The 22,402-nt window shown below is 34.4% G+C and overlaps 4 protein-coding genes across 5 annotated transcripts; all 4 read right to left on the bottom strand.

The window, feature by feature from the left end:
* Positions 1 to 107: 107 nt before the first annotated feature.
* LOC122417737 (uncharacterized) lies at positions 108 to 7,433 on the bottom strand. The gene is made up of 10 exons (XM_043431535.1): positions 7,302 to 7,433; positions 6,818 to 6,934; positions 6,479 to 6,595; positions 5,600 to 5,803; positions 4,843 to 4,963; positions 4,282 to 4,493; positions 2,469 to 2,684; positions 973 to 1,129; positions 586 to 760; positions 108 to 356 (listed from the first exon to the last, which is right to left on the bottom strand). Exons 1-10 carry the CDS (start codon positions 7,431 to 7,433, stop codon positions 257 to 259), a joined length of 1,551 nt encoding a protein of 516 aa, XP_043287470.1. The 3' UTR covers positions 108 to 256.
* A 2,104-nt stretch (positions 7,434 to 9,537) lies between these two features.
* LOC122418071 (uncharacterized) lies at positions 9,538 to 14,665 on the bottom strand. 2 transcript variants are annotated; one of them, XM_043432083.1, is made up of 7 exons: positions 14,527 to 14,665; positions 11,749 to 11,963; positions 11,298 to 11,660; positions 10,981 to 11,213; positions 10,488 to 10,647; positions 9,926 to 10,034; positions 9,538 to 9,796 (listed from the first exon to the last, which is right to left on the bottom strand). In XM_043432083.1, the coding sequence occupies exons 2-7, from the start codon at positions 11,948 to 11,950 to the stop codon at positions 9,715 to 9,717; spliced, it is 1,149 nt and encodes a 382-aa protein (XP_043288018.1). In that variant the 5' UTR covers positions 11,951 to 11,963; positions 14,527 to 14,665; the 3' UTR covers positions 9,538 to 9,714. The 2 variants fall into 2 exon arrangements, with proteins under 2 accessions (XP_043288018.1, XP_043288019.1); XM_043432084.1 differs by lacking the exons at positions 9,538 to 9,796; positions 9,926 to 10,034 and adding an exon at positions 10,041 to 10,401.
* Positions 11,989 to 14,528, bottom strand: LOC122418070 (uncharacterized). Its single transcript, XM_043432082.1, has one exon. The coding sequence runs from the start codon at positions 14,305 to 14,307 to the stop codon at positions 12,181 to 12,183; it is 2,127 nt and encodes a 708-aa protein (XP_043288017.1). The 5' UTR covers positions 14,308 to 14,528; the 3' UTR covers positions 11,989 to 12,180.
* Positions 14,666 to 15,173: 508 nt separating the features above from the next.
* LOC122417735 (uncharacterized) lies at positions 15,174 to 21,974 on the bottom strand. The gene is made up of 10 exons (XM_043431534.1): positions 21,738 to 21,974; positions 21,449 to 21,565; positions 21,127 to 21,327; positions 20,827 to 20,950; positions 20,000 to 20,211; positions 18,236 to 18,448; positions 17,471 to 17,627; positions 17,072 to 17,252; positions 15,359 to 15,439; positions 15,174 to 15,237 (listed from the first exon to the last, which is right to left on the bottom strand). Exons 1-10 carry the CDS (start codon positions 21,972 to 21,974, stop codon positions 15,219 to 15,221), a joined length of 1,542 nt encoding a protein of 513 aa, XP_043287469.1. The 3' UTR covers positions 15,174 to 15,218.
* Positions 21,975 to 22,402: the final 428 nt, after the last annotated feature.

The raw sequence follows: 22,402 nt of genomic DNA, 5'->3' as shown, positions 1-22,402 counted from the left end.
AATCCGAAATTTTCGAGCAGGATCCTCTGGTTGCTACGATGTGCGAAGGTAGCATATCGTTTATTTTTTCGTTTTTCGTTGGTATTAGTTTTTATTCTACGCAGTAATATTTGAAAAACGGTATGGGCAACCAAGTTTATTTTGAAGTAAATATACAATGATTTTTATCATTTTTTTTTACTACGTAATGGACAAGCTTGACTCGCAGTTTAATTTCGCTAATCCTTTTATTGCGAGGGTAGAAGTTTCTCGTCCATTATATTATCACGCATGATCCACTCGTGGGTAGTCCTGTGTGATAATTCTTTTTTTTTTCTTCAGGGATCAACTTTTTGTCCTCAGAGCCTTTTAAATCGCTGAAAAGAAAAAATTCAATGCAATGCGTGTTGGTGGTTTGTTGACGCAATGAATTTGCTCTCGCAATGATTGACCACGTGCAGTTTGACTTTCTTCACAATTTCTCATCTTCCGTAATGCGGAAGCTTTCTAAAAATGGTACAATTTTAAAAAATCTAACAAAATCAGCCCTATAAAAAGGACTCTCTGACAACAGGCTTGAGCAAAAAATGCGTATTATTTTCTTACTGGCCAGTTATTTGGATACTCAATAAAGGACGGGGGTCGTCAGTGCCCTTTTTCGCGATGATCGCCATCACGTAAGGACGGTTCACCTCGAACAGTTTAGGCGCAGGTAACGCAGAGTCGCGGGGCACCCTCCCGCGGACTGGAGCCCTGGCGGTAGCTCGTCGCTTCCTAGTCACTGCCGTGTAACAAACAAAAATCAAAATTACGTAAATCCATCAAGATTATTTTAATCGTCGATTGTAAAGAAAATATCGAAATTTTTTTTTTTTCACTCTAATGCTGCACGAGTGCCTTAAAATACTCTTTACTCTCATTATTCTTTCAATTTAAAATGCTCGTTGATTTTTTTACTCGATCAGAGCGAATAAAATCATTATTAGTAATTACTCGAGTGAGCAGTGCCTGTCTCGTCGATGACAGCAGAAACCGATACAAAAGTCTTCATGACGGCTTTTGCAAAAATGTTATTGAAATCGGTTTCACTCTTCGAAAGTATCAGATCATCGCAGTGCGTTGCTTTGGTGCACGTGAACGAAGCACCCCGCTGCAAATATATTTAGACCGTTTTTCCAAAATTTCTCGAGCATTCGTACAAGCTCGTTAAAACTCACTGTGCTCCATCAGGCGAATGATTAGCAGAGATTTTTCAGTACTCAAATATTTTTGCCGCTGAGAATTCTACATTTTTCGATTTAACTTTATTTCCCTCAATTCATTTTATCAAATAATACGAACCGAAAGAAACGTGCAATCTAATTATGAGATTTTCATATTTCACATTTTTGGAGAGTTGACATTTTTTTAAAACACCCGGATTTCCCGAAGTTCCCAAAACTTCCAAGCAATCGAAGTATCGAAAAATTTGGACAATTTTTTTTTCATATCGTACATACTCGCAGATAAATGTTGCTATTCGTGAAAACTTTTACAAAAATTCTTACCACTTGACGCTGCTCCGATCGTGAGCTTATTCATCATCGTTTTTGCTTCCTCATAGAGGAAGCTTTGTGAGGATGAAATTTTTTTTTTTTTTCCAGTTTTCAATGTCAATGTACTGAAAATGTCCCAAAACATCGAAAAATCATATCTAGAAAAACGTCGACGCTCTAACTTTCGAAAATTTTAAGATTTATTAATAAATTTTTTTTTTTTTTTTTTTTTTTTAATGGACTATCATAATAGGAAAGTTGGTATTGAATTTGGGGAATATCGGTTGAGCGGTCTAAATTTTATGATTTTTTGAATTTAACGAAAATATGAGTTTTTCAAAAAATCGTCTAGCCGCTTGAATTTTTGAAAATTTTGTAAGATATTGTGTATAAGTCTGTACTTGCTCTATACTTTCCAGCAAAGTTGTCGGAATTATTTAATTTCAGTGTAAATAGAAAAACGATGAAAATTGAAAGTTGCAAACTGTTTTTTCTGATGGCTCGTCATTCAGTTTTTTTTAATGAATTTAAACAAAGAGATAAATTAAAGTTCGTAAAAGAAGGTAGGGAAAATACATTATTTTCTTGTATACAAAAAAAATGCTGGAAATAAAAATTGACAAATTGCTTCCTCAAGATGGTCAAGATGCACGATGCTCGAAGCTTCCTCTATGAGGAAGCCAAAATGAAAAATATAGCAGCTCGTAGAGTAAGCTTTGAGCATCGTGCATCTTGAGCATCTTGAGGAAGCAATTTGCAAATTTTAATTTCCAGCATTTCTTTTATTCTCTCACAATGGTTAAATATTCTGTAAAAAAAATGTCTCTCCGATGAAAATCCAAGATGAAAACCGTTGCGACAAAAATATTATTTCACACGAAATCATTCGATCGTTGAAACACAGAAAGTCATCGCAGAGCTGAAGAAACATTGAATGAGTTTAAAAAAACGTACTTCGAGCAACTCCTCACAATGTACTTGACACATTATTGTTTTGGCATGAATTTTTGGAAGAGTAAACTTTGTTGCGGTCTCAGTACTGGTTCGGTCGAAGTAGAGCCTTTTAAAATCCATATTACATATGTTATGTAGAAAAGTGTCTGCGTCGTCGATGTAATCCTCTTTCATGACTATAACGAACATGGAGAGCGGAAGATCTTCAAATGTTTTCTGTGAGTGAGGTTACATTTGATTTGATAAAAAAAGAAAAAAAGGGATGCGTATTAATTATTTGACTATTTGACTAGTATTCGAAATGATTTTTCTTCCAAATAGTGGATGTTTAATAATTTTGCTCAATCGATATTAGTACACGAACGCTCAGCAATGTTTAAATAGATAAAGTGAAAAATAATTTAAAAATTGGCATAAAAGTTCGAGCGAAGTGACGAATCGATTGATTGAATCCACAGAAAAGTAAAACTTGAAAAGGTGCAATAAAGATTTTTGAAAAGGTGATTAAGGAGTTTCGGTACAAAAGTCTAAATATTAAGAAATTGATCAAACTTGGTGATAATGTTGTTCAACATCAAGTGCAAAAACACAATTTTTTTCAAAATTTTCTTCTACTTAGTTATCGAGTAATTACACATTAAAGCAGATTTCTTATGCCCGGAATGTATACCTATATATATGAAAACGCTATGCTTATACACGTGAACTTTAGTGATCAATTACTCGATAACTGTGTAGAAGAAAAATCTTAAAAAATTTGTATTGCCAAATTTGGCACTAAAGAATATGTTCACCAAATTTTATAAAATTCTAAACTTTTTGAAATTTTTTATGTTTTTAGCATGGTTTAGGATGGCAACATTGTATTGCCTGTAGCGAAACTCCTTAAGGTATTACTGGATGGATAGCCCAGCCGATAAATTGTACCTGATCGGAATTTCCGTACTTCGTGATGCAATAAAAATCTGAAAAAATTCAGTAACATTTGAAAAGTTACGAAATACAATTATCAATAATAATATTGCCCAAAAGTTATTAATAAATTGTTTAAATAAATAATTTTTTAACAATTTTACAGTAAACCCTTGTTTTTTTCTTACGAATCGAATGTGCGCATTTTTCTGAATGCTCATGATTTTTTTCAGAATTTTCGTCGATTTTTGAAATTCCCTTTTTTCAATTTTTTAAGTGGCTCCATTTGTACATTTTTGATCCAGTAACCTTGAGACTTTTCAAAACTGATTGTAAGCATGTCTTCTTAAACATATCCAATATTCAAATTTAAAAAAATTTTTTTCAAAATTTTATCAAGAAATTTCAAAAATCCACAAAAATTCGGAAAAAATTCATGAGCATTCGGAAAAATACGCACATCTGATTCGTAAAAAAAAACAAAAGGTCACCGAAAAATTATATAATAATTTATTTTTTAAACAATTTGTTATTAACTTTTGGGCAATATTATTATTGATAATTATTGTTCATAGCTTTCCAAATGTTGTTGAATTTTTTCAGATTTTTATTGCATCACGAAGTACGGAAATTCCAATCAGACATAATTTTTGGTCGAGCTATCCATCCAGTTATACCTTAAAAAATAGTGAAAATTTGATACATGACTGAAAAATTTGATTATACAATTATTGGAATAAGATGCATCGATTGGACAGCAGCAGCCGATTTTCATTTGGTCGAAAGCAAATACAAAATAGTTGATAAACGTAGGAAAAATCCGCACTGGATATTTGAGAACATTTATTTTAATTAGAAAGAAAAATCGACTGCATTCCCAAATTTAATTAGAAGTATTTACCTTCAAAGGAATTTCAATGAATTTTGCGGCGAAACCGGCGAGGTCGCCCTGGCGATACAACCCTTCGCGACTCATCATTGGCACTTTTATATCTTTGGCTCCATTATTATGCTGACGAAAATTGAGTAATTTGGTGTCAGCCGATTTAAATGCATCGACCCAAATTGGTTTGAAGGACAATTTGCTATGAACGCGAACCACATTTTCTTGTTCTTGAATATAAATATTTTCATAAGGCATTGATTCAAAACAAATTTTGTGGCCATGAACATAAATTCAAATTTTCTTCGTCCAATCGCCTTTTTCAGCAGAATATATTAACTCTAATAATTTGCATAAGAATACACGAAATAAGAAAAGAAACATCCAGCAAGTTTTTTTTTTGTCTCGATTCTAGAATAATCTCATTCGAGGTCAACTGGAAATCCATTTCTGACGTATCAGATGCACTCGAATAGCATTTTTTATTCGAGTCAATGACAGCTCGTTCGGTTGAGACAATTTGAAATTTCGTTTATTCCAATGAAATAAATCTTCGACAATTAGAGATCGATTCTTTACCTGCTGTTGCCGCAGATTCCTTGTAAGATATCTTCAATTTTTCTTCAGCCCATTTAAACCCATCGATTGGCTTGTTTTTAGAAGTATGCGCAACTTCCATCGATAAGGTAAAGCCGCATTTCTGCGATATTTGCAATAAATCGATTGAGGCTAAATCTTTAAAATTACATTTAAAATACTATCATTTGATTTATTACGATATCCGTCGCCCAAATTTTAGATGAGGCAGCTTTTATATTTCCCCCGAAACAAGACTTTTTTCAAGGGCGTAAAACACGAAAATTCGGCCTCTAAGAACCGAATTTAGGGTGAATGACATTTTTATTCCAAAATCGTTTCATCGCCTGTTTTTCAAGTTGGAACGATATTGTTTCGTTCGATGCTAGGTTTTTTAGTAATCACGATAAGAATTTTCAAGTCTGATTTTTTCCGACGAGCCTGCATGCCCTGGGAATCGTCCGATTTCAATTTATCAAACCGATTTTTCTAGGAGAAGTGTCTTCGATCACGAAACATCGATTTTCGTTAACACGTTGTATCTCAAATATCTTTTTCAATAATATTAGTGAGCGCGGTCAAGTCAAGGCGCAAACGCGAGCATCGGAATTTTTTTTTCGTTCGAATGCCAATAAATTCGTGATTTAAAAAAGGCACCTCCCGGAGTCGTATAATTCAAACGAATTGCTTATTCTTAGTATTTATTCTACCCTTGTAATTCTAATGAAAATAATCAACAATGAGACAGCATTTAACTCACCTCTAGTGCGGGCAAGCAAGTTTTAAAAACGTCTTTTGCTTCGTTTAGTTTGGTCTCGTCGTCAAAGCCAACCTTTTTTAGAAAAAAATCTTTCATCGACTTCTCATTAGCTGCGTAAGCCAAAAAAGATGTCAACATGAAAGCGTTCAGGGGCGCCACCGTTTTGAATTCCGATTGTACGGGAATACACTGATCACAAAGCGCCTGTTTATTTAAAATGGAAAACAAAATCATTGTTGAAAAATAGTCGTCAACTTATCGAGCTACTTCATAATCTCGAACTCTTCGCGGCTGTGCACCGTTGTAAATTTCTACAATAATCAATTGAAAACGATCTCTTAAATCAACCGCGCGAATAAATCATGTTGTACGACTTATTCGAAAAGAGAAACAATCGGATTAAGGAGTTTCGGTACAAAAGTCTAAATGTTAAGAAATTGATGAAATTTGGTCATAATGTTCTTCAACATCAAGTGCGAAAGCACAAATTTTTTCAAAATTTTTTTCTACTTAGTTATCGAGTAATTACGCATTAAAGCAGATTTCTTATGCCCGGAATGTATACCTATATATATGGAAACGCTATGCTTATACACGTAAACTTTAGTGATCAATTACTCGATAACTGTGTAGAAGAAAAATCTTAAAAAATTTGTATAGTCAAATTTGGCACTAAAGAATATGTTCACCAAATTTTATAAAATTCTGAACTTTTTGAATTTTTTAATTTTTTTAGCATGGGTTAGCATGGCAACATTGTATCGCCTGTACCGAAACTCCTTAATAAGAGCGATAGAATTTTGTGCGCAGACGAAGGGGTTTTTTTTTTTTTCATGGAGTTCATTCTAAATCTTTTAGTTTTATAAAATACGTAGATACTTTGTAGTATTTCGATGAGAAGTTTAGCATTTTTTCTTGCAACTGCACATCCGTAAGCTTCGAACTGCCCATGTTGTTGGAACTCCGTGTAAGTTTATTGGAATAGTGCAAATGTGCCTGCAATTGAAAAAGTCGATTAAAAGGCCGAAAGGTCTTTTGCATGCTTTCGTGTCTGAGATGCAGCAAAGGCATTCAGACTATAATTTCTGTTTCGCGTTTTATCATGAATACGAGGAAGTTAGATGATTTCATATTACACGGTGAGCTTAATATCTATTTCACTAAATAATCATTTGATTGAATTCCCTTGCTTAATACTCAATATATTTTTCTACTTACGCAAAAGTTTTCGGCTCCGAAAGGAATAGATTCGGCAACGGGAGAAGCTTCGAGGGATGTGGTACGTAATAGAAAAAAATCGGCTTTTAAAGCAGCACGATTTCTCACCGAAATTACCTGAACATTTTTCCTTTGAATTCGATTAGAATATAATTTTTCCAATAATCGATAACGTTTAACGACGCAGCACTGAAATCGTGTGCAACCTTATTCTCATGCTAATTTTTTCAATTCGGGGCAGAAACGAAATAGACGAAAGGAACAATTGCATCGAGTGCATTTCAAGGCCTCATCAAGATTGCTTTGGTTGAAGAAATTCTAAGAAATTTTACCGAATAAATCAAGGTTGTTGGGAAAAAAAATCGATCCGTTTGAATAGTTTGTGAAAATCGTGGAAAATTTTGTTATCAGTGACTCGTGTTTTTCCCTTTCTTTCGTTTTTCTGTATTGTTTTCAAAACTCGCGCGCGTGCATGAAACATTGCCTCGACCATAGTTTTGTCACTAATCGACTCGAGTCTGCGAGTCATCGCGATAACTTTGTTCCGCAGGAACGAGATTAGTACGCGACGATTGGTGGATTCGCTTTGTCCGATTGCCTCATTATTTTTCTCCATAATTGTTTATTTCGTCATCGCAAAATGAGGCAGTTTCTTCTCGCGTATTTCGTCCTTGAAACGAATCTTCCTCGTCGTCCTTCTTAATTTCTTTTTCGTAGCGAAATATTAAAATTATGCTCTAGAAAAATTCGTAAAAACTTCGCGATTTGGGTTGAAAGTCGAGTGGGACTGGGATTGTTTAATTGAATTGTAAAAAGCACAATTTCGTTTGATAAAATTTCCTTTTATATTTTCGCCCTTGCCAACTTCATAGGATTCTAAATTTCAGTATATACTCGAGTAACTCGGTAAAATCCGAAAATTTAAGGCAGGATGATCCGGTTTCCTTTGCTTGCGTCCAGCATGATTGTTGTTATGCGAGAGACGTTACGCGGTGGATGCTGTTGTCCATTACGCTACTTCATAGGACCTTCTTTTTGTACTTACTAGAGCTTAAGCTGCCTTCACTCGTTAAGCCTTTATCGAGTTCCCTGAAAATAAAAAATTCAATGATGCCTTGATGTGACAGAAAATATGATGAGATACGCTGTGACTTGAGTTATTTTAACCATGGAAAACATCAACAAAACTCAATTAACTCTATCGTTTGCTAACTCCTTCAAAATTTTCTTTGCCAAGATCAATCGATCGACGGATCAGCGAGTCCTTGAGGAAACCAAGACTCGATTGTACAAGTGAGACTCCAAGAGAAACCCAAATGGGTTCAGACAACCCACTTGGGACTTGTGACGTTATCCAGTTTATAAAATCGAGCAAGTCCGATTTGGCACTTAATTTCGGTGTCAATCACAACCATTCCAGTCTCCAGTCTTATTCTGGACTTTTTTTCTTATGCTTTTATGACTTTGTAGAGAAAAAGCACTCTTGAGTCTTTTGAAGAAAATATATGGGTATTAATTGGTCTTTTTATCATGATCAATATAAAAATTCTTATTACTGCTCTTCGAATTACTACTGCAATCCCATTGTTATTGTATACTTTTTAATAAACTTCGTAAGAAGCGTTTACTCGTTGTATGGAAAGGTAAACGATTTTTTGTGCGTTTTTCTTCATATATTTAAACACGTCTATTTATCTAAATAACCAATAAGACGAACCCCTTAAAATTTTATATGCGTGTCAGTCGACTAGCCATTAAAGCTCTGTCTAAATTTCAAGACTTTCTTAAGAAAATCGTTTCGTGCATGTACTACCTTAAAATATGGAACAAAGTTAATTTTATGAAGAGAATACTGGCCGAGCTGGAGCCGTTACTTATTTTATCAAAAATGATCCGCGTATATAACTACTACCGTTCGATTGCTTTCATTATTTTTAAAATTTATTTATTATTAAAAAAAAATTTTTTTTTTCCAGTTTTCAATCTCAATGTGCTCGAAATGTCCCAAAACATTTTTTCATTTTGGCTTCCTCATAGAGGAAACTTCGAGCATCGTGCATCTTGACCATCTTGAGGAAGCAATTTGTAAATTTTTATTTCCAGCATTTTTTTTGTATACAAGAAAATAATGTATTTTCCCTACCTTCTTTTACGAACTTTAATGTATCTCTTTGTTTAAATTGATAAAAAAAAACTAAATGATGAGCCATCAGAAGAAACAGTTTGCAACCCAGATAGCAAAGGTAGATCCAAAGTATATCTTTTAAACGTCCCAATCATTATCCTGTATCGGTAATAGGACAGTCTCATGAGATGCCTATGGGACCTTCAATGTCCGCTTATTTTACCAGAATAGGCTACTCTGAGAGACGTCTTAAAAAAGTCCATGTGACATCTTAAGATGTACATAAGACATATAAAAGAGCTTTTGTAAATAAGAAATTGATGTCCAAATAACGTCTCATAGATGTCGTGTTGATTATTCCTCGAGCATACGATTGGAACTCTGATGGGATCGTTACAGGATATACATATAGGAATAGCCTATATTTTTCATTTGAAGTATGATTCCGAACGAATCTTATCCTAAAGGCCGAATTAGTACAGTTTGTTACCAGAGAGTCAATTTATAGACAGAAATGATATCCAATGTCATATGAAAAGTTTATTGTGTTCACAGAACAATTAAAAACAATTTTATTGAAAAATACAAAATAGAATATATTTTCGATTTACGTTGTATTGAATTACGTTTGAACATTAACAATTGGCATAAAATTGGTTCTATTTTAGAATATCACTTTGTTATTAAAAAAAATGTCAGAGACATGAATTTGTTTGTTGTGAATGAAAACAAAACATCTTAAAAATTTCTTTTGCGTTGACCACATCGGTTATCAATCAGTATTGTCATTGGTTTCTGCTTCAGCATCGTCAATTTCTAGGGGACCTCCGTCGTTGTTTGAAGCTGCATCTTTTCTAAAAAGCGTTGAGGACAATTCTATATTCATAGGTTTTCGTGTTTGTTTCATTAGGTCCATCCATATTATTAAGAATCTTCTACTATGATTAAAATTGAACATAAAGCAAAAGCTAACAAAAATTTACTTGTGTTCTCGTGCCAAGCGGGCGGGAGCATGGCGAAGCCATGACTTAATGGGGTCATTAATGTCTTTATTAGTTACAACCGGGTTTTTGAACCGGAATCGGACGACTCCTATAAAATGAGAGATTTATTTCACTTCAAATCTCACTCAGATGGGAACTATGACGAATATTTAACATATGTACTTTTAAACTTATGTAAATTTAATTCTGGTATAGAATTGTAATTATTTAGCAACTGACAAAGAATCTAAAAACAATAGGCAACCGCTGAGATGTTGTCAACATTGTTCTTTAATTATAATAATGCGAAGAAGTCACAAGCACACATTTTAATACGGAATTTCGTCAATAAATAATCACAATTCTTTTAATCATGTACAATTAGTCTCTGTATATCTATTTAAATATTCATGATAAAAAAATGGACTCCTTCATGTGCCAGAATTCGAAGCAAAACATATTGTTAAATGTGCACCCTGGAAAAATAGAGAAAACAAATTCTTGTGTAGGAATAAGAAACTTTTTTTATGTTTTCATTATTAGTTGATAAGATCTCACTAACTCGATAAAACGTTGTATAATTTCAACTTTGCGAAAGCTTTTTTCTTATGTGCTCCATGGAAACTGAAATTGGCAGCAACAGAGTTGGACATAATTTCCTGCATCAGTTTTGAGACGGTACTTTTGACGTCAGCTTGTACAAAAATAGCCAAGTCTTTGATCTGCAAATTTATTTGGTACAGAATGAGTTGAGATATGATTATTGAATATTTTAATAGTTATAGAGAAAGGAAGGTAAATAGAAAAAATTTTCGGACAATGTGTGAGCGATAAACGAATCTTCGCATACTCTAAAAATATTTTGGCACTGCGGTTTTCTTTTATATATTTTTATATCATAAAGACTTTTTATATATGCCTAAGGTTATTATATGAAAAGTCCTCAGTGCAGTGAAGAAACGGATTAAAACATTCTCTTGCAAAAGAATATCAATATAGTTGCAAAATGAAATGAGACAGTATTTACAAAAGTCTAATTGATATTTCATCCTTACTAAATTATTGAGATAATCTGGATCAGTCGATAAACGATGCTCTGCTTTGGTTAGTAAAGCTTCAGTTGCCACAGGATAATCTTTTAGAAGCGGGCTTTCCGTCTTTTCGATTTCTTTATCAGCTGTATTCGCTGACAACGTGCGTGCGATATCACGAACTTCCGCTAGTATAGTTTCTATTCTTAAATCCATATTAGCCAATGCTCGCATAATTGTTTGGTTGCTGTTATCATCTAAAATAACAATCGGAAAAATAACTTTCAATCGATATCATATTCGTACTTACGTTTACATCATTCGTCAATATACTCGCTTACTGCGATAGCTACTGTTAGGTATCGAATTCAAAGGTCTTTTTTCTCGAATTGGCTCATCAAATAAATTTTCATCACGAGCTCGTTTTCTTTTGGTGCTATTTGTCACGGCATCCGTACGTCTTGGTCCCATCATATTTTCCGATACTTCGTTAATATCGTCATGAGCATTAGCATTAGTATTGCTATCATGGTCCGTGGGTTGTATTTGTTCATCGGAGGGGAATGAAGGAAAAGGCGAGATGTTAATAGACGATTGTGGTTTTTGTCCTTTTTGTGTTGTAATCTTTTCGACATCTGTATCGGTATTGATATCGGACATTTGTAACGCTTCCACACACTTCGCTTGTCCACGCTTATAAGTTTCTAAAAAATAATTGATTGATTAAAGTTAGATTTCACCGTTTGTATAAAAACTTTCGTTTAAAGCAAATGAAAATGTTAATGAAAGTACTTGTCGATGTTAATATTTGCTTAATATCGTGCAGGGTCCAATTTTCAGCAACATTCTCTTGATTTTCGACTGCTTTTGTCGTCCTCGAGTTGCTTTTGTAGGGAGGCCAATAACAATGATTTTTTCTAGGAGTTAACCATTTTTCGGGAGCAAGAGTGACGCCGTCATGGAATTCTATCACGACGTATCGTCCAGCGTCCATATCTCACCAAAAGCTAAATAAATTATATAACTCAATACATGAATTATGAAAAAAATTATATTGAATAACACAACCGATGATTATCAAAACAAACTAACCAAATAATATAATAGAATCGAAATGACCCGTGGATATACAGATGCGCACTTTTTTCATATCATAGACACAAGTGACTACTTCTTATTCTTATCCATCGTTCTCTCTGAATATTAGAAACTTTTTTCTCAAATTCAGTGGTTATTGGTATGTAGAAAAGGAAAGATAACAAATGATGATTTGTATGGGAGCTTTACACATTTGTTAATAATATCACTAAGCGGGTGTAAAGATAATTGTTGATTGCTAATGTTTTTCATTTTATATATTCCTAGAGCCAATGATGGGCAGGGAATATTAAAAAAATTATCTTCGAATGCGAGTTTTCGACCGATGATCATTAATTCCTGGGTGTCTCGACAAGTTGCTATATTGGAAACCGTAAATATGTCACCATTTTTAAGAATACAGCAACTATCGGCTTGCCCACCAGCCCTGATAGTAAATTTTGACGATCTTATTATTTTATACTGAGGGTTGCAGCAACTCTCAGGGAGAGGTCCTTCATTATGAGAAGAACTTGCAATTAAATTCAAATCATCAGAGATCTCATTGTTATCTGAACAGGTAGTTTTAGCCGTTTGAATTTCTCCGTAGCGCCGGGCTATTTGTTGCAGGGGTTTATCAGGTTTTCGTACCATTTTTTTCAATGTTTGCATAAAATTTTCGAACTTGAACGCACTAAATTTTTCAATTGATCCATGTATTCTCGCATCTTCCACCAAATGGATAATACCGTGTACATTGTGCGTTATGAGATGGACACCATATATTTCTCCGAACGATCGGATAAAGTGTTTTGCAAGATTCTCAGCGTAATCGAGTTTATCCTGATGCTGTTCTACTTCGCATAATATTCTTATCAGAACGTGGAGGGTCATAAAGTGATTATACATTCCATCTGACAAAACCTTTCGTAAAACGATTGGCCCCGTATAGAGAAGAAATTGCCTAAATTCAATAGCTTTCCACAATTTAACGAACTCCAAACTTTGGGGTTTTCGACCGAAATCATTTGGAATGTAGAGCCTTATATTTTTGAGCAGTTTTGAGATTTTTTTAATCTGTAAGCGGCCAAGTCTATAAGAGTTATCGCCATGAAGCCATAGGAGCAACAATCTTTTTACAACACCCAACAGTATCAGATGCATGTAATCAAGAGTGACACTTGATACCAGCCCCACTCCTGGAATATTGTCTAAACATGTTTTGCACTCATGATATTTCTTATCGCGATACTCCAAAAATGTTGCATCGGTACGTCTCGTAGCATTTAATTTGGGAAAACACCTGCGATATTTCAATGTTTTCCCTTTCGTTACACATTTTGTACAGCTGTGGAATCCAGTACAGCCTTTGACACCCAAAACGAAAGATTTTGCTGGAGCGTCGCAAACAATTAATTTGATGGAAAATTTGTACAGTTTTTCCCTTATCATAATACCATTTTCATAAATTTCAACGGCTTCTTCGACAAATTGACTTAAAAATTCATTCGGGTCCTCAGGTTTTTTTTGTCCATAATATACTCCAATCATGAATACTTCTTTATAAGGTATAATGTTCCCCAAAATTGGCCACAGCGAGGCCGTTGAAGAATCAAACAACGGGACTCCGTCAATATTTATAGCAAGAGCAATTTCTTCAAGATTAAAGTTTTTCATTCTATGACAAACATCACGTATACTTGTGGCAAGACCGAAATGATAATAGTGACCAGGAAATACTTCTCGAATTGCGGTCCGCCGCATAGTTTTCAAAAGTGTTCGAGGATCACAAGGCAATTCGGTAGATAAACTGGGGATGGATCGTAATAAAAGTAGCAATTTCTTCAAGCTCATATGCGAAATTCTTTCTTCAACAGCCCACTTTCTCAATTTGGCAGTAAAAAAATCCACGTCTTCACATTTTTCGTTCACGCTTTTTACAGAAGAAACTTCTATAATTGGACTTGCAGGGATATTATTATCAATGTTCTCATTTCTATCTGGATAAAAATTAGTTTGGTAAGAGCGATCTAATGGTAGAACAGAAGCATGGTTTTCGACCGACGGAGTTGAAAAATCACACGTATTATTATGACAGATTATGTCATTATTTTGAGAATTTGGTGTTGAGTCAGAAATAGAGTACTGTGGGCATTGAATTTCTGGTACTTCATAAGAAGATTCACATTCCCAGTTGCATATAATTTGGTTAATCCGTCTGCGACGTTGTCTTTCACAAATTTCTGTTTCACGTTTTCTTTTACGCCCTTCCATCTACGAGAAAAAAAAAAATATACACACTTTGGTGTTTTGTGTCAGAATAACCGAATCTGTGGGATTTCCATTAATCATTTCAATTCTAAAACGAAGCTTTCACATTTTTAGAACCAGCAGTGAATATTCGAATTCGAAAATAACCAAATTCTGTGCTTAAAGTTACTAAAGTGCAAAAAAATGTAGAGATTTATGTTTTAAAAAACTGATGGTTCATACCCCTTGATTCCTTCGAAGTCTTTGAGCTCCACGCGTAACGAGTGATCTTCGTTGATCGTCAGTACGTGAATATTCTCGTTGCCGAGCCAAAATTTTCTGGCACCCAAAACCGCTTTCGTAATTGGCTCAATCCCTGTTGAAGTTTTCACAGGGTTCCCCAAAATCGTTTTTTTTGTATCACCTGAAATATCAATAAACATATGTAGAAAAAACTTTCATCATCGAACCAAATCCCATTGAATGAAAATGCTCCAGTCCAAAAATATTTTTTCGTGTATATTCCCTTACGCGTGCTTTTTATTTGCTTCGTCTTTTAAAGAAAGTATAGTTTAAACATTCTCGATAAAAAAATGTTTTTTGTACAATCCAATGAATTACTAAGAAATGACCGGATTTTTTTCCATCTTACGAAAGTAAAAAATAAATCTCATCGAGGAGAAAAACGAACTAAATTTTGTTGTATTTTTTTCAAAACATTTTCTTTCAAATTACCAAACCATAGAAAAAATTGCGTTGAACTTTTTTATGTTGTCAAATAGTAATAAATGATGATTTAAACTAACTTACCTTTGCAAAATGGTCTGTGAAAGTCTCGCCGCACAATTTTTACAAACATACATGAGAACCTTACGTGTTGCTAATAAACAACACGTATAACAGGCCCTTGGTAACGGTCACTATGTCACGGCTCACTAAGGCGCACTCGCGTACCTTCAATTACACACATTTCCTTAGAGCTCTCATAGACGTCTATGTGACGTGTTATCTTATTGGGACTTGGGATAACAAAATATAATATGGGATTCAGCGGTAGTGCTATATATTAACCCACCGAATACTGGTCGCGTAATAACAAATTCTTCGTAGAAATTCATTATTAAGTACGATGAACTCGTCGATGCTGTAAAAAAAACTGCAAAAAAATAAATTCGGGAATCATGAAAAAAATCGAAAATTCTAATGCTTTCAAAAGCTTTCGAGTATATATACTGTTTTAATGAAAGCATGAGATAAAGTTGAATCCAGCGTGATCGCTGATAGGTTAAAAATATTAATTAGCAGGAAAAGCGGGATTTAATAATAAAATCAGGCCATAAATCCAAGAGATCGCATTGGAGTATACACGCATACTTTCCGTAATCGTCTTCCAGATACAGAAAGCACCCTAATCTATACAACGTTTTGACGAGATATCGTTGGGTTATTCGGAACTGATGTTGATGAAGTATAATCCCCGCATATCTTATGATTGATTTTGGGAGGTCTTTTAGAGAGCATCTATGTAATTCGCTAATCTATGTAAGGTTTTGACGGAATATTCTCAGGTCATCCAAAAATGATTTTAGTTGAGCATAACTCATGTATATAATTTCTGTTTGTCTTTCAGACGTACTATAGAGAGCGCAGTTTGATAATCTACGCAAGGTTTTGACGGGATATCGTCAGGTCGTCCCAAATTGACTTTGCGGGAAGCATCGTCTATACATATGTCCTATGATTGTCTTTGGGAGATCTTTTAGTGAGCATAGTTTTTTAATCTACGGAAGGTTTTGACGGGATGTCGTCAGGTCATCCCAAATTAACTTTATAGGAAGCACGGTCCATGTATATCTCCAATGATTGTCTATGGGAGATCTTTTAGTGAGCATCGTTTTTTAATCTACGGAAGGTTTTGACGGGATGTCTTAAGGTCGTCCAAAACTAATCTTGCAGGAAGTATTGTCGGTGAATATCTTATGTATCTATCCATGGGATGTCCATAAGAGAGTGTAATTCGCTTATCTATGTCCTGTTTCAACGGGATATCATCTGGCCGTCCTAAAATGGACTCGCGAGAAGCACAATCCTATCAAGAGCACCTATATTTATCTGTGAGACGTCTTAGCTTGCTGGGATAAGAATTGGATAATTTTAGGATGATCCTGGGACCAATTTTGCTATCTGGGAACTTTCAATTTTCATCGTATTTCTATTTACATTGAAATTAAATAATTCCGACAACTTTGCTGGAAAGTATAGAGCAAGTACAGACTTATACACAATATCTTACAAAATTTTCAAAAATTCAAGCGGCTAGACGATTTTTTGAAAAACTCATATTTTCGTAAAATTCAAAAAATCATAAAATTTAGACCGCTCAACCGATATTCCCCAAATTCAATACCAACCTTCCTATTATGATAGTCCATTAAAAAAAAAAAAAAAAAATTATTAATAAATCTTAAAATTTTCGAAAGTTAGAGCGTCGACGTTTTTCTAGATATGATTTTTCGATGTTTTGGGACATTTTGAGCACATTGCCATTGAAAACTGGAAAAAAAAATTCCTCTATGAGGAAGCAAAAAGTAACAAATTGTTTTCTCAAGCTTTTAGAACAATGCTGAAAGCTTCCTCTATGAGGAAGCCAAAATGAAAAATCTAGCACCTCATAGAGTAAGCTTTTGAGCATATCGTGCATCTTGACCATCTTGAGGAAGCAATTTGCAAATTTTCATTTTTACCATTTTCATGTAGTTATTTGAATAGACAATAATTATTTTCTTACTCGCCAGTTATTTGCATAGTCAATAAAGGAATGGGGTCTGAGTCAATCGTTTTCGCGATGATCGTCATGACGTAAGGACGGTCCACCCGAAACACCGGTGGTGTTGGATCGGCTGCAGCCGCGGCGGGGGCCGCTTCAACATCGGCTCGAGACCTCGCTACAGTTCGTTTCTTCCCAAGTCCTTTAGTGTAATAAATAAAAAATCCAAATACGAATATCCAACACGATTGCTTTTATCGTCGATTGTAAACAAAATTTCTATATTTTTTTTTTTTTTTTCACTCGAATAATATCGGACGAGTGCCTGAAAATATTCTTTACTCTCATTATTCCTTCTATTTTAAATGCTCGTTGCTTTTTTCACTTGTTAAAGCAAATCAAATAATTTATAGTTATTACCTGAATCAATGATGCCCGTCTCGTCGATGACAGCCGAAACTGACATTGAAGTGCGCATGGTCATCTTTTGTGAAAACAGTTTCTCGAAGGAGCCTGCATCCGATGGAAATGAAGATAACTTCCACGAACTAGGGCGGCATGATTGCTTAGCATTCTCCTGCAAACATATTTCAGTCCGCTTTTCCAAAAATTCTCAACCTCAAGCTCTTGAAATGTCACTTTTAACAGTGCTCTAACACGCGGATTATTTGCAGATTTTTCGATACTCTGTAATATTTTTTCTGCTAAAAATTCTATATTATTTCATTTCAAATTATTTCTCCCGGGATCGATTGTTCAATTTTTCATAATCCTCAATTGACGTTATTAAATAATATCAATCGATGGAAACATCTATTTTCATATTATTACATGTACTTGTAGAAAAAATGCAGAACCATGATAAATCAGCGTTTACAACGTTTTTTCACATCTCAAATGAAAAACTATTTTATTCTATTTTTCTCAAGATTTTATTGTTGCCATGTTTAACAACTTTTACAAAAATTCTCTAAAATAGTGTGACGAATTTAGCGACATTTGACTCTGCACCGATTGTTCGTTATCATTTTTTTGTTTTTATAATGCTTATTATATTCAGGAAAGAAAAGTCCTTCTGTTAAAATTTATTAGGAAAAACGGAACGACAAAGTATTTTATACGAGATCGTTCGGTCGTTAAAATACAGAAACTTATCGCAGCTGATGAGGTAAAAAAGATACGTACGTAAAATTCGCCAAAATCAACTTGACGCCATAGTAATTCGCCCGACAATTTTGGAAGAATCACTCTGATTAGGCTCGGCTCAGCGAGGCTCGAATATAGCATCTTCAAATCCATGGTGGAAATTATTGTTCGTAAAAAAATCTGCTCGTCGTTAGGGTATTCCTTTTTCATTATTATTACGAACATTGAGATACCATAATCGCCAAGTTCGTGCTGTAAGTGGGGATACGATTGATTTTATTAAAAAAAAATAATAAATGCGAATTGAATATTTTGAATAGTATTCGAAAAGATTTTCAATCCTTCGTGCATATTTATCAATTTTGAAAAGTATCGACACCGGAAATTGAAGGCTTAACAATGTTTAAATGATCGAAAGATTAATTCTATTCCGAGTCGCAGAAAAAGGAAGAGAATCTCATAGAAAATCTCACACGTTTTTTTTTTTTTTTTAAGATTTTTTGAAAAATTATTTAAACTGAGAGCATTTCTAATAACTTTGATGAAGGATGTGAAAAATTTCAAAAATTCGTATCAACGATCAAGTGAAAAATAAGTTGATCGAAAAGGTTAAAAAAAAAAGTGAGTGTGCTCTAGACCACACAATTGAAGGAAAAATTTTTCGCAACGTACAAATGTATGGGTCATTCCACCAGTTGTGGAATTAATTTGTGCCGGAGGGTCTGAATTATGCATAATGGTCATTGCTTTTCAAAAACACGTGTCACTGTGAGCTTTCATGATTTTTTTCAATTTTTTTTGTCTAGCCGTTTCTAAGTTATAGAGGTTTGAAAATTTGAAAATTTCGAATTGTTAACTTCTCGTGTTGAAAATATCGAACCCCCGAATTATTTTTCGGAACAGTAAACGTAGTCATTTTTATATGAAAAAACCTCAGCTTTTGGATAAAAATATTTTAAATATTCTCAGGGATCAGATAAATCCTAAAAAAGCAATTATAACTATAAAATTTCTTTTTCTCCTAATGTACCATTTTTTAAATATTTTAGAATATTTTTTTCGTAAAGTTCAGACTTTTTTTTACAAAGGAACAGTCCTATTATTTATTTTGAGATTCTTAAAAAATCGAGTATAAAACAATCAAGCTGAATGATACGTCATGAATTATCGGTGTGTGCCGTACTGCAGCAACGGTCGTCACGTCATTTATGGCTTGAAATTTAAAGATCTCGACATATAACATTATATTCCGTAGCCGTGTACTTGAATATGTATATAAAAATCATGAAATTCTTGTCGTTTTTCGTAGATTACTTTCTCTAGTAAAAAAGTGTTACAATTATTGTAATTTAAAATTTTTTATAAAATCACTTATTTTATTGTTTCGTGCTTGGTTTTCATATCGTTCGTTTAAAGCTACTGAACTCAAAGCTTACACACGCTTTACTGAGATGTATACTCTTGCTCCAACAATACTTGCAAGTGTCTCAGGGCTCAAGACTATAAATGTAAGAGTGGGGACGATGGGTCTACACTGTCCATTCGTTACACACTTCCGTAACAAGATTTTCACCAGTTTACCCCCCAAGCCCAGCGATAAAAATACTTGAAACTTGACAGAACTGAAAAATTCGATTATAAATTTTGTAAGATGCAACGATTCCACCAACGCCCTAATTCCATTTAGTCGAATGCAAATACGAAGTTTTCAACAATCATGGGACCAGAAGATTGTATGCGCGCATTGAAACAAATTGGGGATTTAAGAAAACTGGGCTTCCAAATGAAATAAAAAATATTTACCTTCAAAGGAATTTCAATGAATCGTGCGTTCAAATCGTCGAGTTCACCCTCGCGATATAAACCATCTCTACTCATCATTGATACGTTTATTGTTTGGGTTTCATCCTTACCCAGATAAAATTTCCGCAACTTTGTGTTATTCGGGTCAAACGGGTCTCGCCAAATTGCTCTGAAGAGCAATTTGCTGTGAATGCTAACTGCACTTTCTTCCTCTTAAATAAAAATATTTTCACTTGGTATTAATCCACAATGAACGTTGCGAACATGAACATAAATTAAAATGTTCTCCATTCAATTGTCTCATTCACGATCTAGAAACGTGGCAGAGTCTTGACGCCAAGTATGAAAAAAAGAAAAATGTAGGCAAGTTCAAGTGGCCGCCACGTGTTGCAAATTTGTCGGATGAAAAAAATGACAGTGCCTCGTGATAATGCGATTTATGCGCTTCCTATGATGAAACAAATTTGTTTCCTGTGACATTGTGACATTGGCTTAAAATGCAGTTGTAAAAGTTAGGGTGTGCGATATCACGATCATAATATTTTTACTCTAACAAATAATTTGTATAATAAAATTCACGAAAAAAGAAGAAAAAAAAAAACATGCAGGGGGTTCAACTAGGAACTCGTTGAATCGAATCATTATTTTTTTCTTCCTCTCAATTCGAGTATTTTATCATTCAAGATCAGCCAGCATAAGCCTATTTGCGTGTTTTTAGATGCACTTGAGCAGCATTTTTTATCAGCTCGCTTAATCAGTTGAGGAAAATCAAAATTTTCGTTCATTTTAATGAAATAAATATTCCGTAATTTAGTTCGTTTTCATACCTTCATCGATTGGGGTGATTTCGTTGAAAATTATCATAAACATGTCCTGAAGCTTTTTAAATGATGTGCTTGGCCTGTATTTATAAGTATGCTTAATTTCCGTCGATAAGGTAAAGCCGCAGGCCTACGATATTTTCAATAAATCAATTGAGGTGAAATCTTCGAAAGGCATTTGAGAAAGTATCATTTGATTTTTGTGCTGTGTTGATTTGAGCTTGATTTTTCTAGGTGCCTACCAATCCGTGTCGCTCAATGACTCTTGAATAAAACAATCGATTATACGAATCTGTTTTTACTCACCCTTAGGAGATAAAAGAAATCTTGAAAAGGAGTGAACCATCTGTTGTTAATGGGGTCGCTAAGTGGAATGCCAACACTACAAGAGAAGAATCTTTTTATCAATTTTCCATAAGTAGCTCCGTATGACAAAATAGATGACAACATGAAAACGTTCAAGGGCGTAACCGTTTTGAGCTTTTTCGAGGGCCCCTGCTGAATCTTCTGTTTTTAAAAATGAAAATAAAATTCTTTTTGAAAAACCACGGCGTCGAAATGGATATTTTTATGAAGTTCATTGAATAATTGCTTCATTCTAAATCATTTAGTTTCACCAAATACGTACTTTATAGTATTTCAATGAGAAGTTTAGAATTTTGTTTTCCATGTGCGCATTCTTCAACTTCGATGTGCTCATGTCGTTGGAACTCCGTGTGAGCTTATTGGAATAGTGAAAATGCACCTGAAATTGAAAAAGTCGATTAAAAGGCCGAAAGGTCCTGCGCGGTTTGACGGAAAGATGCAGCAAAGGCATTCAAACCAATTTCTGTTTCGTTTTATCACCAAATTACGAGGAAGCTAAATGATTTCATATTTAAGTGTGATTCGATACAATTACCTGTTTTTCTACTTACGCAAAAGTTTTCGGCTCCGAACGGGGTAGATTCAGCAACGGTAGAAGCTTCGAGGGATGTGGTACGTAATTGGAAAAAATCGGCTTTTAAAGCAGCACGATTTCTCACCAAAAAGCACCTGATCATTTTTCCTATGAATTCGATAACAATATAATTTTTCCAATAATCGATAACGTTTAACGACGCAGTACTGCATGAGTTAACTATTCCTGAAATCGTGTGCAACCTTATTCTCATGCTAATTTTTTCAATTCGGGGCAGAAACGAAATAGCCGAAAGGAACAATTGCATCGAGTGCATTTCAAGGCCTCATCAAGATTGCTTTGGTTGAAGGAATTCTAAGAAATTTTACCGAATAAATCAAGGTTGTTGGAAAAAAAAATCGATCCGTTTGAATAGTTTGTGAAAATCGTGGAAAATTTTTTTATAAGTAACTCGTGTTTTTCCCTTTCTTTCGTTTTTCTGTATTGTTTTCAAAACTCGCGCGTGCATGAAACATTGCCTCGACAATAGTTTTGTCACTAATCGACTCGAGTTTGTGAGTCATCGCGATAACTTTGTTCCGCAGGAACGAGATTAGTACGTGACGATTGGTGGATTCGCTTTGTCCGATTGCATTATTATTTTTCTCCACAATGATTTATTTTGTTATCGTAAAATGACGC

This window comes from Venturia canescens, chromosome 11, assembly GCF_019457755.1.
Source record: "Venturia canescens isolate UGA chromosome 11, ASM1945775v1, whole genome shotgun sequence".
Lineage (NCBI taxonomy): Eukaryota > Metazoa > Arthropoda > Insecta > Hymenoptera > Ichneumonidae > Venturia > Venturia canescens.
The sequence above is the reverse complement of the archived record's forward strand: the minus strand, read 5'-3'. Positions and strand labels throughout refer to the sequence as shown.

What these genes read in the sequence shown, in the direction of transcription:
- LOC122417737 (XM_043431535.1), bottom strand. Translation starts at nt 7,433, where the DNA reads ATGGAGAAAAATAATGAGGCAATCGGACAAAGCGAATCCACCAATCGT. An exon ending in GGAATCTGCGGCAACAGCAG is followed by an intron (nt 4,494 to 4,842) that starts GTAAAGAATCGA and finishes TTTATATTCAAG; the next exon opens with AACAAGAAAATGTGGTTCGC. An exon ending in GACAGGCACTGCTCACTCGA is followed by an intron (nt 761 to 972) that starts GTAATTACTAAT and finishes GTTACACGGCAG; the next exon opens with TGACTAGGAAGCGACGAGCT.
- LOC122418071 (XM_043432083.1), bottom strand. Translation starts at nt 11,950, where the DNA reads ATGGACGCTGGACGATACGTCGTGATAGAATTCCATGACGGCGTCACT. An exon ending in CAGATTATCTCAATAATTTA is followed by an intron (nt 10,648 to 10,980) that starts GTAAGGATGAAA and finishes ATAAATTTGCAG; the next exon opens with ATCAAAGACTTGGCTATTTT. An exon ending in ATTATACAACGTTTTATCGA is followed by an intron (nt 10,035 to 10,487) that starts GTTAGTGAGATC and finishes CTCATTTTATAG; the next exon opens with GAGTCGTCCGATTCCGGTTC.
- LOC122418070 (XM_043432082.1), bottom strand. Translation starts at nt 14,307, where the DNA reads ATGGAAGGGCGTAAAAGAAAACGTGAAACAGAAATTTGTGAAAGACAA.
- LOC122417735 (XM_043431534.1), bottom strand. Translation starts at nt 21,974, where the DNA reads ATGAGAATAAGGTTGCACACGATTTCAGGAATAGTTAACTCATGCAGT. An exon ending in GACGGGCATCATTGATTCAG is followed by an intron (nt 17,253 to 17,470) that starts GTAATAACTATA and finishes ATTACACTAAAG; the next exon opens with GACTTGGGAAGAAACGAACT. An exon ending in ACTATGCAAATAACTGGCGA is followed by an intron (nt 15,440 to 17,071) that starts GTAAGAAAATAA and finishes ATTTTTTTGCAG; the next exon opens with TTTTTTTTACAGCATCGACG.